Source organism: Dendropsophus ebraccatus, chromosome 8 (genome assembly GCF_027789765.1).
Source record: "Dendropsophus ebraccatus isolate aDenEbr1 chromosome 8, aDenEbr1.pat, whole genome shotgun sequence".
NCBI classification, from domain to species: Eukaryota; Metazoa; Chordata; class Amphibia; order Anura; family Hylidae; genus Dendropsophus; species Dendropsophus ebraccatus.
Window position 1 is genome coordinate 20,691,834 of NC_091461.1, and position 16,606 is coordinate 20,708,439.

General features: G+C 43.3%; 1 protein-coding gene across 1 annotated transcript in view; it reads left to right on the top strand.

Annotated features, from left to right (window-relative positions):
* The window catches only part of ZMAT4 (zinc finger matrin-type 4), a 333,551-nt gene extending 317,397 nt beyond the window's left edge, over positions 1-16,154 (top strand). Inside the window, exon 12 of the mRNA XM_069978910.1 lies at positions 16,107-16,154. Within this exon, the coding sequence (XP_069835011.1) occupies positions 16,107-16,138 (32 nt within the window). The 3' untranslated portion in view covers positions 16,139-16,154. The remainder of the gene's footprint in view (positions 1-16,106) is intronic.
* The last annotated feature ends 452 nt before the right edge of the window (positions 16,155-16,606 follow it).

Here is a 16,606-nt window from a genome sequence, read left to right on the forward strand (position 1 = left end):
TCATTTACTAGATGCCGAAAACTTATTTCTGGAGCATTACATTTAATAAAGAGTATCACTAGACAATGACCTAGTATAGAAATTAAAAAAGTGGTAGATTAAAAAAGATTTTGTATAAATTTTGTAATTTTTCTCTATTTTTCTATTATAATATGAAATGTAAAAAGGTGGAAAATATTATACTTTAGTGTTAAAAATAATCTTTAAATCTTAACGTTTTTGCATTGAACAGTGAGTATTGCAATAATTTGGCTATTTCTATTTGTAAAGCTCATCTCTAACATTCCCTGTTCATTAGAGATCATTTCTCTGACACTTCCTGTTCTGTAGAGATCCCTTCTCTAACACTTCCTGCTCTGTAGAGATCCCTTCTCTGACCCTTCATGCTCTGAAGAGATCCCTTCTCTGACACTTCCTGTTCTGCAGAGATCCCTTCTCTGACACTTCCTGTTCTGCAGAGATCCCTTTTCTGACACTTCCTGCTCTGCAGAGATACCTTTTCTGATACTTCCTGTTCTGCAGGGATCTCTTTTCTAACACTTCCTGTTCTGCAGAGATCCCTTCTATAACACTTCCTGTTCTGCAGGGATCTCTTTTCTGACACTTCCTGTTCTGCAGAGATCCCTTCTATAACACTTCCTGTTCTGCAGAGAACCCTTTTCTGACACTTCCTGTTCTGCAGAGATCCCTTCTCTAACACTTCCTGTTCTGCAGAGATCCTTCTTTGACACTTCCTGTTCTGCAGAGATCCCTTCTCTAACACTTCCTGTTCTGCAAAGATCCCGTTTCTGACACTTCCTGTTCTGCAGAGATCTCTTTTCTGACACTTCCTGTTCTGCAGAGATCCTTCTTTGACACTTCCTGTTCTGCAGAGATCCTTTCTCTAACACTTCCTGTTCTGTAGAGATCCCTTTTCTGACACTTCCTGTTCTGCAGAGATCCCTTCTCTGACACTTCCTGTTCTGCAGAGATCCCTTCTCTGACACTTCCTGTTCTGCAGAGATCCCTTCTCTGACACTTCCTGTTCTGCAGAGATCCCTTCTCTAACACTTCCTGTTCTGCAGAAATCCCTTTTCTAACACTTCCTGTTCTGCAGAGATCTCTTTTCTGACACTTCCTGTTCTGCAGAGATCCCTTCTTTGACACTTCCTGCTCTGTAGAGATAATGACACTTCCTGCTCTGACTCCTTCCTGTTCTCTATCCCCTGGACTTTTCTGTGTCATGTGATACTTTCTTGAGACTAATATGCTCTGCCCAAGAAGTTTTTTGTTTAAGTAACAGTAACATTTTAAGGGACTAATACACATTAGGGAAAGGTTGGCCCAAGCTGCCACCTGACTGATGTATATGGTGTCTCCCATCCCTCTCTCAAAAATGATATGGTTGTTGTATATGGTATTACATGCAAGGTGAATTCACTTCAGTGGAACTGAGCTGCAATACCACACACAAACTGAGAACAGGGGTGGTGCTGTTTTTTTTTTTTTTTTTTTAGGAAAGCAGTAATGTTTTTCTAACTAGAACTGGATAACTCCTTTAACATTCTCTGTCAGAACAGGAAAGTACAACCCCAAGGGCCCAACCTGAAATTACCCATGATCGACTCCTTGCTTTTGGAAATTCCTTGTCATTTTACAGGATGAGCATAGTATCAAGCTTAAAGAAATAGGACATGCACAGCTCCCAGTATATGGAATAAGTGGGTGCACTATGGCAGCACACGAAAAGAAACTAAATGAAAACCAGCACACCAAATAATGAAAATATAAAAGTACTTTACTAGTCAGGTACACAATACAAAAATTACAAAGTCCCACTTAAAACCATTTAAAATTCCCAAACTCCAGGGAAAGCATATGGTCTAATGCAATCCAAGACAAGCAGCCCCATTACTAGTATGTACTACCCCTATCATATATAGTAATGTATACATGTAGATACATGGATCTAAACGCACAACAGGTAACCAAATCAAAAATTACAAACATATGTAAAAAACTGAATGTGCAGTAGAAATAAATAATGATGAAATAGTAGAACAAATGAAGAAAAAAAGGAAAACACTGTGAAATAAGATGACCAAAGCTGTATATCACCAAGTCAAGCTGATAGGGGTAAGTGGGGGTGCCGTCTGAAGATCCCCACGCGTTCCATCCGTACACTCGGACTTCCTCAGGAGTCTGACTATATTTTCATTATTTGGTGTGCCGATTTTGCCATTATAGCACATATCTTTGTTTTTATTCAGGATGAGCATAGGCCATAACATTTTGATTGATTTGGGGGGGGGAAGGGGTTTAGGCTCTAGAACCACTGTGGATACAAAAGGTCAGAGGTCTTATCACACTGTGAAGAAACTGCAACACGACTTTATGTAAGTGAATGGAGCTGCTCCCTGTAATGTAGGCCGGAGAATGACTGTGCATGACAATCCTGCACCTCACCGCAGAAGCCCTGTAAACAAAGCCAGCAAGAGGACCAGAGCGGCGTTGCTGGATGCTGCAGGGATGAGATGAGGGAGAGGATTTTTGTTTAGCACAATAACAAGTGATAGGACATTGTTACATGAGACAAACCACACCACTGGGAAGTAACCTGTGAGTTCCACAAAGGTAACTTTTTTTGATTGCAACTGCTACTGTGCGCCCTGGTGAAATGTGATCTGCCTCCTCACAGCACCCACTGGCAGGGTTCTCTGCCATGCCAGTCTTTCCTGTGGCCAGATGCAGGACTGCACCTCCAGCCACAAGAGCCCCCTCCTCTATGCACATACTCACACGACCCAGTGCAGTTCCTTGACGTTCTGTTCTCCCTGCTACCAGGCGCTGGTGCACCAAGGATCTGGGAGAACAGAATGCCATGGGATTAGGTGGGGTCATGTAAGTATTTGGGGGGGGGAAGGTGACATGAGGAGTCTCCACAGACTAGAACCCCAATATAGATGCCTCCTGTGCAGCGCTAATATGAGGGATCTCTACTGCCGCTATGTAGATCCTTTGCTGGGTGGGTACCATGAGGGGTTTCCAAGCTAAGTGCAAAGGCCAAGTCTCTACTTCAAAACATCCTAGGTTCCTAAGGGGTACCCCATTAGCTACCTCTCCCACTAGGTGGGCCTGTAATCCCTGATCTTGTGTTGCTCTATGTCCACAGGATAGTTCAGGCAGATGTTCATTCCTGTGGATACAGGACTCTCTTCTAATGGCCCTAGCTGAGTATCTCGTGTTTGAATAGGTCCCCCCTGGTCTGTAGCCTGCAGACTTCCCAAAATTACAACTACTACAAGTCAACGCTATTATACGTTATTCTTATCAAGGTAAAATCTACTACAAGTATCTACTATATACAGAGCTGTGTCAACTCTTATCTATATCTCTACCAGCGACCACCCTGTGCCTGAACGAGCAACTCTTATCTTCTGTTGTCTCCCAGCAAACCAGCTGTGTATTATTCAAAGTACGGAACCTTATGCTCTCTCTCTCTCTCTCTCTCTAATATATCTATATACAGTGGTACCTTGGATTACAAGCATAATTCGTTCCGGGACCGTGCTTGTAATCCAAATCCACTCTTAAACCAAAGCAAATTTTCCTATAAGAAATCACTGAAATGCAGACAATTGGTTCCACACCCCAAAAATAATGATTTATTATTCTGAATAACATGTAAAACAAGTAAAAAAACATTTAAAAACAGCAGGATATGTGATATTCTGAGTTACTGTACAGTATAGTATCAGCATGTGGAGTATAATGTATAGTAACTGCATAAACCTGAAAAACAGTCGCAGTTTGTAGATACAGGATGGAGCTGCAGATCCCCATAATGCAGGAGCGTAGTACAACAGGCTAGAATAGAGAAGCAGGGCTGCTGTCAGAGGTCTGTGTGGTCACATGACAGTGGGGAAGGGGGGGGGGTGTTCATCATGGACCAATCAAGACTGACAGAGACAGCAGGGGGCATGAAGGAATAAGCAGGGCAAATGTGGGTACATACTGTACATGCAGCACTCCCTGTCCGGGGAGAGAGGGGTTACAGCTATGGAGAGATTACCCCCACAGTCCTGTCTAGAGATGAGCGAATTTGCCGAAGTTTGGGTTCGTATGAACCTGAACTATTGGCTTCTGATTCCCGCTGTCTGCAGTCTCCGTAAACAGAGTGGATACAGTCTTACGGACCGCCCGGAAAACTGGGATACAGACATTGGCATAGGTTGTATCCCAGTTTTCCAGGCGGTCCTTACACTGTATCCACCCTGTTTACGGAGGCTGCAGACAGCGGGAATCAGAAGCCAATAGTTCAGGTTCATACGAACCCGAAATTCGGCAAATTCGCTCATTTTTAGTCCTGTCCCCTAATGTAAGCCCCAGCCTGAAGTGGATCTGCCATGATTTAGAAGGTTAGGGAGACTTCCTGGGTTAGAGTACAGTGCTGTAGACCCCGCTATGCAGACCATGCCCCTCCCCCACTCCCCTCCCGGCCAGTACAGGGAGCTCTTAAACCAAAACAATGCTCTTAAACCAAGTTACTCTTAAACCAAGGTGTATGTATATATATATATATATATATATATACACACACATTATATATATATATATATATATATATATATATATATATATATATATATATATATATATATATATATATATATATACATACATACACACAAAAGGCCATGTGTCAGTGTATCTAGGGGTGGGCAAATACACCACTCCTGGCCACTGTGCCTCGTTTGGTACTACAACAACCAGCCCAGCCACATAACACCTGCCCTACCACCTCTGGGTCACTGCAACATAAGAGCCTCGGCAGTGAATTCCCCGGTCTGGTTGCCTTCTCGGGTTCCTACTATACCTCTGTGCAGACCCCTGGCTGGACTACATGAGTGTCTCCCCCGCTCTGGATCCCTTCTTAGCCACGTCTGGCTGGGGTCTAGCACAGAATGGCCCGGGATTCAGAAACGGTCGGTAAAGGGCACAATGGCATACAGGATCAATGGAGCCTGATCCCAAGATACATGGCTATTCTCTGGGCACAGCAGGGGGGGGGGGACTAGCTGCCCAGTGAGGGGTCTGACTGCTCAGATCTCCACCAATTCCAGGAAAAGGTTCCATTTAGATGGAAGGAATTTTCAGCAATTAATCTGCCTTGTAGTATAATTTGGACATTATATGGCGGCTTAATTTATATACGTACATTGTGGTTGTTTTGCCAGGGTAATAATTTATATCAGATTTGCAGCCCTGCAGTCTTGTTAGCACTCAGCTATTTCCATATGTAGCCCGGCCTTAGTTGTGCCTAGTCTGCTGTTTTCCTGCAGTAAATCCCGAGCTAACATCTAATCCCTTGTATTGTTGATCATCAGCCGCCTCTCTAGTTTGCTGTTGTGGGTGACATCTGCGGAGAACATGACTGAGTATCTGTCAATCTGCATGAATGTTAACGCTTACATCCATTGTCAGGTCTGGTAATACTGGAATACGCGGACGTTCTCATACACGCTGTTCATCACTTGTGTTGTCATCATTTTAGATGGTTAATCAGCCATTAGGGTAATATTACTGACATGGTCAGATGGAGGCCCGGGGCGGCCCTGGAGCAAAACACAGGAAGTTTTAATGAAAATAACTGTCATAAAAACTGCTTATATTATACCGCCATATAGTGCAAGAAGGTTTCATTGAGATCTTCGTGCAGATTTAACTGATTGAGGGGGGAGACAAGTCAGAAATGGGTCACTCCCAAGCCACTGAAGTGCTGAGGGCTGTTACACATGCTCGCACCCCCTCCCATTCCTATCCTCTCCTGCTTTATTGTCAGTCAGCTAAAAGCAAAGACCCAAGCAGGGTCAGGTATGGGAGGGGAGCAAGGAGGGGTTACAGCCCTCAGTACTTTAGGAGATTAGGAGAGCCTCTTTGACACTCTGCATAGGAAAATAAAAGCATGTCTTATGTTCTGGAAGCACAGACAGATATATGAAAGGTACCATGTGCCTCCTTGACTTAACAACATCTAACAGTGTAAGAAGTTTGGAGCCGGAATTGCAGCTAGTTATATATCTTGCATCCTAGCTAAACTATATTGTAAATCCCTGATCATTCTGTGATAAGGAGTCCAGTGGGCGGTGTCACTCAGTGGACTGGACTCTTTAGCCTTGAAACATCAGAGATTTTAATCAATTAATTACAAGTTATACTGAATCTTTTCCAATAAAGTTATATATCAATCCACTAAGCTCCTTCTGCTCTATAACATCATGCCGATAGCTTAGATCAGGGGTGTCAAACTTAAATACACAGTGGGCAAAAATTAAAAAATTGGACAAAGTCGTGGGCCAACCATGATATTTAAAGAAGATTGCATGCAGAATTTCTGGCAGAGTCAGAGCAGTGTGCGGCATCCCTGGCACTGCCTATCCTAAAGTAATTTTCCTGACATGAAAGTTACCCATTATATCTCTCAGGCAGTAGGTAATCCCATAATTGTGCCCCATGTAGTAGCCCCCCCAAATAGTGCCTCACATACTAGCCAGGCCTACTATTAGAGACCTACATAGTAGCCAGCCTTCCCAATAGTGACCCATATAGTAACCAGCCCCCTATAGTGTCTTATATAATAGCCAGCCCTCCCGATAGTGTCTTATATAGAAGCCAGTCCCTAAAATAGTCTCTTATATAGTAGCCAGCCCTCTCCAATTGCTTTATATAGTAGTCAGCCCTCCCCAACAGTCTCTTATATATAAGCCAGCCCTCCCTAATTGTGTCTTATATAGAAGCCAGTCCCTAAAATAGTCTCTTATATAGTAGCCAGCCCTCTCCAATAGTCTTATATAGTAGCCAGCCCTCTCCAATAGTCTTATATAGTTGCCAGCCCTCCCCAATAGTCTTATATAGTAGCCAGCCCTCCCCAATAGTGTCTTATATAGAAGCCAGTCCCTAAAATAGTCTCTTATATAGTAGCCAGCCCTCTCCAATAGTCTTATATAGTAGCCAGCCCTCCCCAACAGTCTCTTATGTAGAAACCAGTCCTCAAGAATAATCTCTAAAATAGTAGCCAGCCCCTACTGTAGTTGTTCATGATTGCCCCCTTAGCTTGGACTCACCCTTCCTGCGGCTCGAGTGGCTGAAGGAGGCACCTGTCGGAGGATGCGTGCGATGACTTCACCACATTGCCAGCGTTGGGGCACTACTGAGATACTTCTAGGCCACAGGCTAAAAACTGCCTGCGGCCTACGAGATTATCATATGGGTGGTCCAAGTAGCTCTACGGACCACCTATATTATAATTTGCTGCAACGTCAGGTGGGCCAAATTTAACACAGCAATGGAAAAGCATGGCGGGCCAAAAATAATGGCACCACAGGCCAGATTTGGCCCGTGGGCCGGAGTTTGACATGACTGGCTTAGATAGAATTTTCATGGTGACGAGTTACCTTTAAGAATGTAGGTCAATTGTCCATCAAGTGAATGCAGCAACAGCATACATGGTTGGCCCCTACTCTTTTCATCATCTTTAGGACTTGCCTGGTTCGCCAACGTTTGAAAGCCTCATACAGAATACGGACGATCATCGGCTGATATCACCCTGTGTAAGAATCCCAGCGATCGGCTGATTGCTCTTCTTCTTAGAGAACATTGTTAATCGGCAGCACCTCTACCTGTGTAAGTGGGGGTTTGTGCTTCGATGGACGTACAGGGCTGCATGATTGATTCGTGGACCCTTGGTGTGAAACTAGTTAATTGAACCTTATAGGAGCGCTGTTCTCCTACATCAGCACTCGTATCTATATAAGGACTTCTACAATAATAGTATGAGTACAGATCTGACCTGACATTCGAAAGATGGTTCTACACAATAAATCATCACATATTCTGTCTATGAATCAAACATCCCCCGTAGCTTTTGATGAAATCCGGCACTGTCAGACCAGACAACCCCTGTTAATGGTTTTCCGCCAAATAACCTCCAGTTCTATCCGTCAACATACAAAGAGACTAATGAAGACCCGGAGAAGAATAAAAGCCTCAGAGCTCACAATAGCCCCCACAGATAGCGCCCTCCCCACCACATGTTGTCATAAAGAAAGCGCTATCTTTAGCCGCTCTTTCACGTTGCTTCATATCTTTTTTTTTTTTTCTCTGATTGAAGATGAGAGGCTTGCGGGGCACGGCCTACCCCTCTGACTGTCAATAATCCTGTCGAAATGTCAGAGAAGAATTTATGGCCGGTCATTAAGAGGAATGTAGTTTAATGTTCGGAGGAGGTAGGTAGCCCTGATTCATGTCTCCCGTATATTACAGATAATAAAAGATAAGAGACGGCCTCCTCCCCAGACCGGCTTCTGGAGGGGTTCATCATTCTTATTTCTCTTTAGGGTCTTTTATCTGATCAAAGAACAAGAGGGAAAAAAAAGGCAGTAAATAAAGTAGTGGAGCGGCGAGAGCTGGAAAATCTGATTTATAGAATTCATATTCTATTTCCGATCTAACGTGGAAAATAAATATTTTAAAAAAATTATATAGCATTAGCAAGCAGAGGGCTAAGAATAATGTGTAATTCGCTTCAGAACAAATTAGGTTAATATCCAAGTCAAGTGATCATTAGGGCCCAGTCACGAGGCGCTTATACCGTTTATTATTTCTTTATCTGTGTATAAAGCTCCAGTCTCTTCTCTTGTGTCATGTAACCCGAGTCTGTGATATAAGATCATGGAAGGACTTGATGGGTTTTTTCATGCTTTGTTCTTTTCATATAAAAGTGATGCACAGCACATATTCTACGTAGAAGATCGTAGAACAGTTGACTCCCCGCAGCCATTGGCGGTATACATGTTTTCCATGGCTCCCTAGGGCGTTTTCCAACTTCTGCTGCGGGGAGTCAAATGTCGAGTGTTTAGGTTCGGAGAACGTTGCTGAACCTGAACAGTTTGTTCTCTCCGCACAACACTTTATTACCTAGGCTAAATCCCGGAATTCCAGGCAGGACCCGGGCTGTCTCCTCCTTCCCCACGGACGGGGAAGGCATCAGCAATCAAATGCGGAAGGTTTGACAAAGTTCGAGTTCGATAGAACCTAAGATTTTTTGATGTTCGATCATCTCTACTGCTAACAACCACCATATTCTACCGCAGTGTAGGTTAAAGGTTAAAAGATTTTTCTTGTAGCGGAGACGACTCAGTCACTGTACTGTAAAACTTTAGTCCCAGATGCAGTATTCCAGGCCTGGACCAATGAAGTTGGCATACTGCTCCCTTTCAGAGGTTCTGCCTATTGTACTATGTGACCCTTGGCATGACGTCTTTCCTGTTCTTATTTCCCAGCCTCCAGCCCATCCCCTCAAGTCACTTTAGCATCAAGCCCATCTAATGTCCAAGTGAACAAGCCTCCTCTGGCCTATAGTTCACCAATATGCCCCCACAAACTACCAGAGTCCAGAACTACCAGTTACATAGGCCTTCAACAAGCTAAGCACACATTCTACCACACTTTTCTGTCTGGCACCAAAGTAATTACTTTCCAACGTCACTTCACCCTTATACCAATATTGTAGCATAGCTTCATTCACAATGGACTATGTCGAAAGTTATGATGCCATGGACTCCCACTCTATGGGAAGGCATGGCAGTGCTATTATCCAATTTACTGTTTTTGGCTTTCCGACCACCTCTGATGGGAAGGGGCCAGGAATCCTTAAATCAGAGGTGGGATCTACATCTATCCTATGAATATTTCCAGTCCTGGTTGGAACACTATGTATCTATCTATTGTCTCCCAAAGGCTATGTTACCTCTTGGAGAAGGTGACCTTCTCGTAAAATAGACGTCCGCTAATCATGATCCTTATTAGCGGCCGTCTATATTACAAGATGGCTGTCTTCCCCCACTATGTTCCCGAAGTGGGAACATAGCCAAAGGGTGCATTATATTCTATAGGTTTATTAGTTCTATTTTGTGGAGCGTATATAGTGAAGTAATGAAACACTCGGCGTCTCACATTATCAGATGCTACACGTCCAGGGTCCTGTCATTGCAGCAATGATTTCTGTGATCAGTAGAGGAATTTATGAGTTCCTTCCTCGTGTCATAAAAAACCATTATTCCAAAAAGACAGCATATTGTAAACCTTCGGCTCATTCATTATTGGGTATACAGACACAAACATTTATCTACCTATCAAAAACTGCTCAGTGCGGTCTCCCTGTCATGAATCAATGCTATATTGAAATATACAGTATCAAACACAATGGAGCACATATGTTTAAAAGACCAGGATATGATCACCTCCATTAGATAATGTCCACAAGGAAGACAAGTATCGGATACATTTCCTACTAGGGGTTTGGGTCAAAGGGATACTAGTTTTCCATAAGGAGAGTCCATCATAAAGACGTGTGGAGACTTAAAAGCCATTCTGGCTCCACTGGGAATTCTGGGAAGAAAGGATATGCAAATAGCTCTCACACCACCTAAGCAAAGTGATGTCCCCTCAAGACAGTGGTTCACTCCATCTAAGAGTCTTAGAACATTGGGGATCTGTGCCAAGCCAAACAATCTATCCAAAAGGAAAAACTTCCCATCTGCAGACAGTTGTTTCGGGGTTGTTGCCCCTCTTCAGTGCGGAGCAGGCTATTGGCTGGCTAGTAAGAGGCCTATCGATGTCTCCAAGCGTCTTTATGATAGACCATCCTTATAGAGAACTAATATCCCTGCTCCCTTAGAAACTTTATGTGGTGCCCTATGTCAATGATGTTGGGTGCTATAGGAGCTAAGTGACCTAAAAAGCACTCTTAATATCTAATATCCATATTCATCAAAGAAATATATATATATATATATATATATATATATATATCCTACTAACAAAACAATGCTGGACAATGCTATTAAATTATGAAATAAAAAAAACACATACAGATTTTTTTTTTTAAACCATTTAAAAAAGTTAAGCATAAAACAGTACAGTACATACATTGGATGGCTTACAAGGCAGGTGATCATGAATAATGTATAGTCGAAGTAATAAATACAAGTTGATGGTGTATTAATCAACCAGGTGAGGTACAAAAAACATATACAAAAAAAGTACTCAAAAGTGCAGTAAAAAGGTGCATATAACTGCAAGTGCAGGCCACAAAGCAAAGCAATGAAAAAATACACTTGAGCCTCCTGATGTAAGAATGATCTGCCTGGTAATACCACTCACTTTGCTTCTGTACACTGAGCAGTGAGGCATACCTTGCTGCTCAGGTAATGTTTGCTGGGTTGGGTACAAGTTGTATAGATCGCCACTTTCATCTTCTGTGCCTGACCCAGTGAATGTCATCTGAGGGCAGTGACTTATGTAATACAATAAAATCCAACTATGCTTCCACCTTGAACATTTAATTTGTCTACATTTAACTACATCTAGAGACTGATGCTGCAGTACCAGGGATAAAACTGACCTGCCAGGCATACAGTGTATGAAGCAGGGACTCTTATCTTTTGATTGGTGTCCTTGCTTCCATACAAATCCAAGAAGGATGATTTGAAGGAACGCCTCCAAAAAATTACTTTTGGAAGCTTCACATATCTCTAGTACATTGGAGCAGCCGGGGAATAAACTGGTAAAGTTTTTCTTTGTTGTAGAATATTTTTTACTGTTATGTTTATTTCCTGAAGCCTTAATCAATCCCCTTTGGGGTATATGCACAATACGGAAATCACACGGATAACTTCCAGCGTATTCTGTGCCTGCTCTGGCTTGAATCTCTGCCAGTTCCATAGACCCCATTCTATGCTCATCCATCCAAAGGCGGACTGCGAATTCTGCCTACACATAGAATGGAGCCTATGGGACCGGTGGAACTTCAAGGAGGGAGCGTGGGGTGGGTTGGGTTTGGAGCGAGTTGGGTTCATATACCCCCAAGTGGTAAAAATCTTTATGCAGTGGTGTCACCCTAGCAGTGGCAGTATGAGAAACAATCTGTTCATGGTCTGTACAATCTTTTTGTCTTTTATGACTTATCTGCCTTAAAAGTTAGCTTGGCCTCTATAAATAGTCCTGATGTAATGGCGCCGCACACCTCTGTGTGTAATTATCCCAACCAAAGAGACTTCACTGTCACATTGCTGACATTTGATGAAGCTACAAGCCCAAATTATTGTCTTTAGCAGAACACGTTCTGTGCATTAACAGCTTGTACAGAGAAATGTGGGTAAATATTTGGCAGGAGACATCAGGGCCAGTCAGCGGAGATGGAAATGAAGTGCGCCGTGGGAGGGTTCTTACCTTTCCAAGCATACATGGTTCCCAGCGCCTTGTAATAAACAAAAATAACAATAATTAAGCTGTTTTGGGACATAAATCGAAGCGGCGCCACGTAGAGCCGAAAGTGTCAGGTCTTAGAAAATGATGTTTAAAGCAGAGAACGGTATTGGGGTGGAACAATGGGCTGTGATCACTGCAGAGTTGAGATAAGGTTGTCGCACTTCTCGGTCTGGCATGTCTCTGCTGGGTCCCATAATGCAGCTGGGAGGGAAGGGACACAGATCAGAGACAACAACAATGAACGTCATTAATAATACGAACAACTAAGAGGTCGCTTTTCCACTCATGCATCTATCAATGACTATTGAAAACCATGTGATAGTGGAAGGGCCATTCACGTCCTTGATTTGCTGTTAAACAATGGCGCCGCAGAACCTGGTGCAGCATAAACAATGGCGCCGCAGAACCTGGTGCAGCATTCTGAGCACTCGCCCAAACAGACCCACATATAGAAGGAGGTTGTATCTTCTATTTATGTTTGTATATGGATACTAAGGTTTCCTACACTCCAAAAACACTTAGAAGGGTTACTTGGCTCCAAATGAGATGGTCTGCCATAAAAGATAAGCGCAACTCGAGCATGCTCAAGTCTGATCGTTTGGCATTGGAATATTGGTGGCTGAAGTTGGATGCAATCCTAGGGAGTCCTGGAAAACATGGATATGGCCTATGGCTGTATCCATGTTTTCCCGGACTCCCTGGGGCTGCATCCAACTTTCACCGGTATTCCAATGCTGAACTATTGGACTTAAAGGGCTTGCCCAAGGATTTTTACAAATGTCCCTGGGTACTGCCAATATAGAAAATATCCTATACTCACCTGTTCTCCACTGCTGCCATTGTATTGGCACCCAATCCTCTATACTTCTTCCTGCTTTCATATTGTCCTGATGCTGCAGCAACTGTCCAATTAGCCGATCACGGCTGAGGTCAGTCACAAATGTGGCCAGCGATTGGCCGAGCAGTCAGTTCCTGTAGGTTTGTGATGTCAGCAAAAGCAGATAGACCATAGACCGAGAGACATTAAAATAGCAGTGGTGGGGGATTGCGGCAGGTGAGGATGGGCACGTTCGGGTGAATGTGCGTTTGACCAGTAATCTTTCCCAGTCCCTTCATCACTACCACTAAAGTTTGTCTCAGCCGAGCACTTAGTTGTTCATGAAGAGGAAAGAAGGGACAATCCACGGCGAGACTTTGGTGGCTTACCTCTCTGAGAACAAAGTGATAGGGCAGTGGATTTCTAACATACCCACCCAATCCTTTTCTCCACAGAAATGTCAGGTGAAAACACGAGGCCCCATACGCATTTGATTGACAGACAAAACTGGTGGCTAAACAGTGTAGCCATACTGTCTCAGCACACTCCCTCTTGGAGGCCAGTAGACAGTATAAAAGTAGAGTAATGAATGGATGAGGCACAGCTCATGTTTAGACCCTCTGGTTCTTTGACTGCCTCTTATGGTGTTGCACCATTGGGTTTGTGTATTGCACCCACCTATAGAATCAGATTAAAGGTGTTTAGTTGGGAAATTGTCAGACTTGGCATCAGCCTTTAGACTTTAGCCGTATCCATATATCCATCCCAGGACTCCCCAATGTCTTTAGCCACCAGTATTCAAATGCCGAACGATCAGACTCAAGTTGTGCTCATCTCTACTGAACATTCATGTGTTCCCTATGGAAATGGGTAAGCTGCAGCCAGACTGATATGGTGCTTGCCTATCCCTCCAAGAACAATAGGGTCAGGAGTTGAGAATTCATCATGCCAGACATTATGTATCGGCAGAAAGTTGAGAGGCCCATATACACCTTATACTGTTGGGATAAACCTTCTGACGGTGGTGGGTAGAAAGCGTATGGGCACCTTAGATGTTGACCTCTCCCTTACTGACTGTCTTGTGTGACCCTAGTGCTCCCATGACCATTTTCCCTATGGCATGAGTTTCATGGTACACCACTGGGTACACGTACCAGCAAGACTATCGTACTGCATTGTAGAACATCTACTGCAGCAATGCTAATACTGTACTTGGCATTCTCCAGATAGTCCCTCTAAACCGAAGCCTGACGTCTTTCTATAGTTAGCTTCTTAGTATTCTCCTACATTCTCCGATATTATTTCTGGTGCTGCAGAGAACGGATTAAAAATGAATTATATAAATGGATGTCAGATATTCTCCCAGGTCGTCTGCTGTAACTAAAAGTTTGCTCAGCTATTAAGCATATGCATGGCCTAAAACTGAGAAATAGCAAGTTGGGGGGTTTATCAGCTAAATACTATGATTAGTGCCAAATGGATTGCTCATCCTCATTTTGTTCAACGTAGATTCGCTGCAAATGCCGGTCACGGATGATTCTTAAGACGCAGCCGGAATTCTAACAGACTTGACCCGGGAGATTGCATGTCAACATCTTGATCTGCTTTGACAGCAATTTTACATATTATCGTCAGCGAGGAGAATATCTGACTGGCTCGGTGCGGGAACACTTGTCACAATATACCGCCAAAAATGTTAAAAAAAATTTTTAAATTCCACTCGTCGGTATTAACCGTTTGCGCACATTGTGATCTGCCGCTGCGTGAGACGATATTAGACGCTAATCTTTCCTCAGTTTTCATTACTGTTGGAAAATTACATTGAACTGGCAGAGCATACCCGATGCGAGGGGTAAAGAACGGAGCAGAAAATTATAAGATAATAACCTCTAGTCTTAGCGGAGATTGCTTTTACAGGAGATTAGGGAAAGGCTTCTGACATAAATTCTAATGTTGTCTTTGCTATTGTTAATGTTTTGTGTCATTTACTTTCCGTTATCTCCCGGAGTTCGTAGCCATGGAGATGATGTCATATTCAGAAATTATATCCGTCCAATGGACCTCCCGCCATGCGTTGCATTACAGGATTTAACCCTTTGGTTGTCAGATTGTTCTTGTACAGGTTGTACTTATCTCTAGAACAGGACATGCTGAGAGTTCTGCACCAGCTGTATCGCGGAATCTCCTACAGTCGGGGTATGCGTCTCGGATGCTGTATGAGCATAGATGCAAACTTTTAAGTAAGGAGATGATAAAAAGTTGCATATAAAGTAACGCGTCCTTTTTTTTTAACCTAATGCTCTACCCATTTCTATAGGGCTTGCCCCCAAGTTACAGCAATTCGAGGACAAATAGTACATATGGTCCCACATCCCAAAATGAATATGGATCCTCTAGTTCATGGACGGAAAACCTGTGGCCCTCAAGCTGCATGATGGGAATTTTTGGGTAGTTTTGCAACAGCTGGAGGGCCAATGGTTTGGGCCCATCCCTGCTCCCAGACAAGACTCCTAAACAAATTCAGAGTACAGACCAGACCTCATATAAGCAAAGGCAGACTACAGAAAAGGCCCAAGGATCAGTTCATGCTCTAAACAGCTGACAGGGTTAAGAAGATCTGTGCTTTCACATCATAAAAGCCTAGATTTGCTGATGCAAAGTGTCAAAGAGGCGTTCCCAAGCATCTAAAGGCTATAACTCCTCTCTGCCCATCTCTGCTGGATGACAGTCAGCTTAAAGCTGAGTCCAGTCATCAAATTTCACCCCTACATACACTTTAAAAGCAAGGCTCAACTTCTAGCTGACTTTAACTTGAACAGGCATAGGAGGGAGAGCAAGAACAGGTGTTACAGCCCTGAACACTTTAGGGGCTTGGAAACACCTCTTTGACAATTTGCAGCAAAAAATAAAAGCATTTTTCTACATTCTGGAAGCACAGACAAATATATGAAAGATAACATGTGTCTCTTTTATCTAACAGTGACTACAGTTTGGAACCTGAATTACAGCTAACTAGTATTAAGTGGACTTCTCCGAACCTGAACCTGACTTCTGGTATCTAAGAACTTGGATGCCCTAGGGCCGCCAAGAAAACATGCCGTAGGCTGTATGCATATTTTCCAGGACTCCGTAAGGTGGCTAACTTCTCCAGATGCAAAGAGTCAAATGGCAAGTGTTCGGGTTTGGAGAATTTGCTGAACTCTGACAATTTCCCCAAGTTCACCCAACGCTACAGCTGACAGATTCACTTTAAAAGGGGTATTCCATCTCATACATCTATGGTGTAACCACATGATATGCCATAAATGTCGTATAGATGCAAGTCCTACGTGCACCAAACTATAGAACAAGAGATCTCTTACCCAAACCTGCTCAGTCGGAATCCGAAAACAGACATTTACATGCTTGATGTGACCCCTATACATATTAATGGGAGTTTTGTGCAGCACTTAAACTTACACAGTCTCCATAACTTTGACA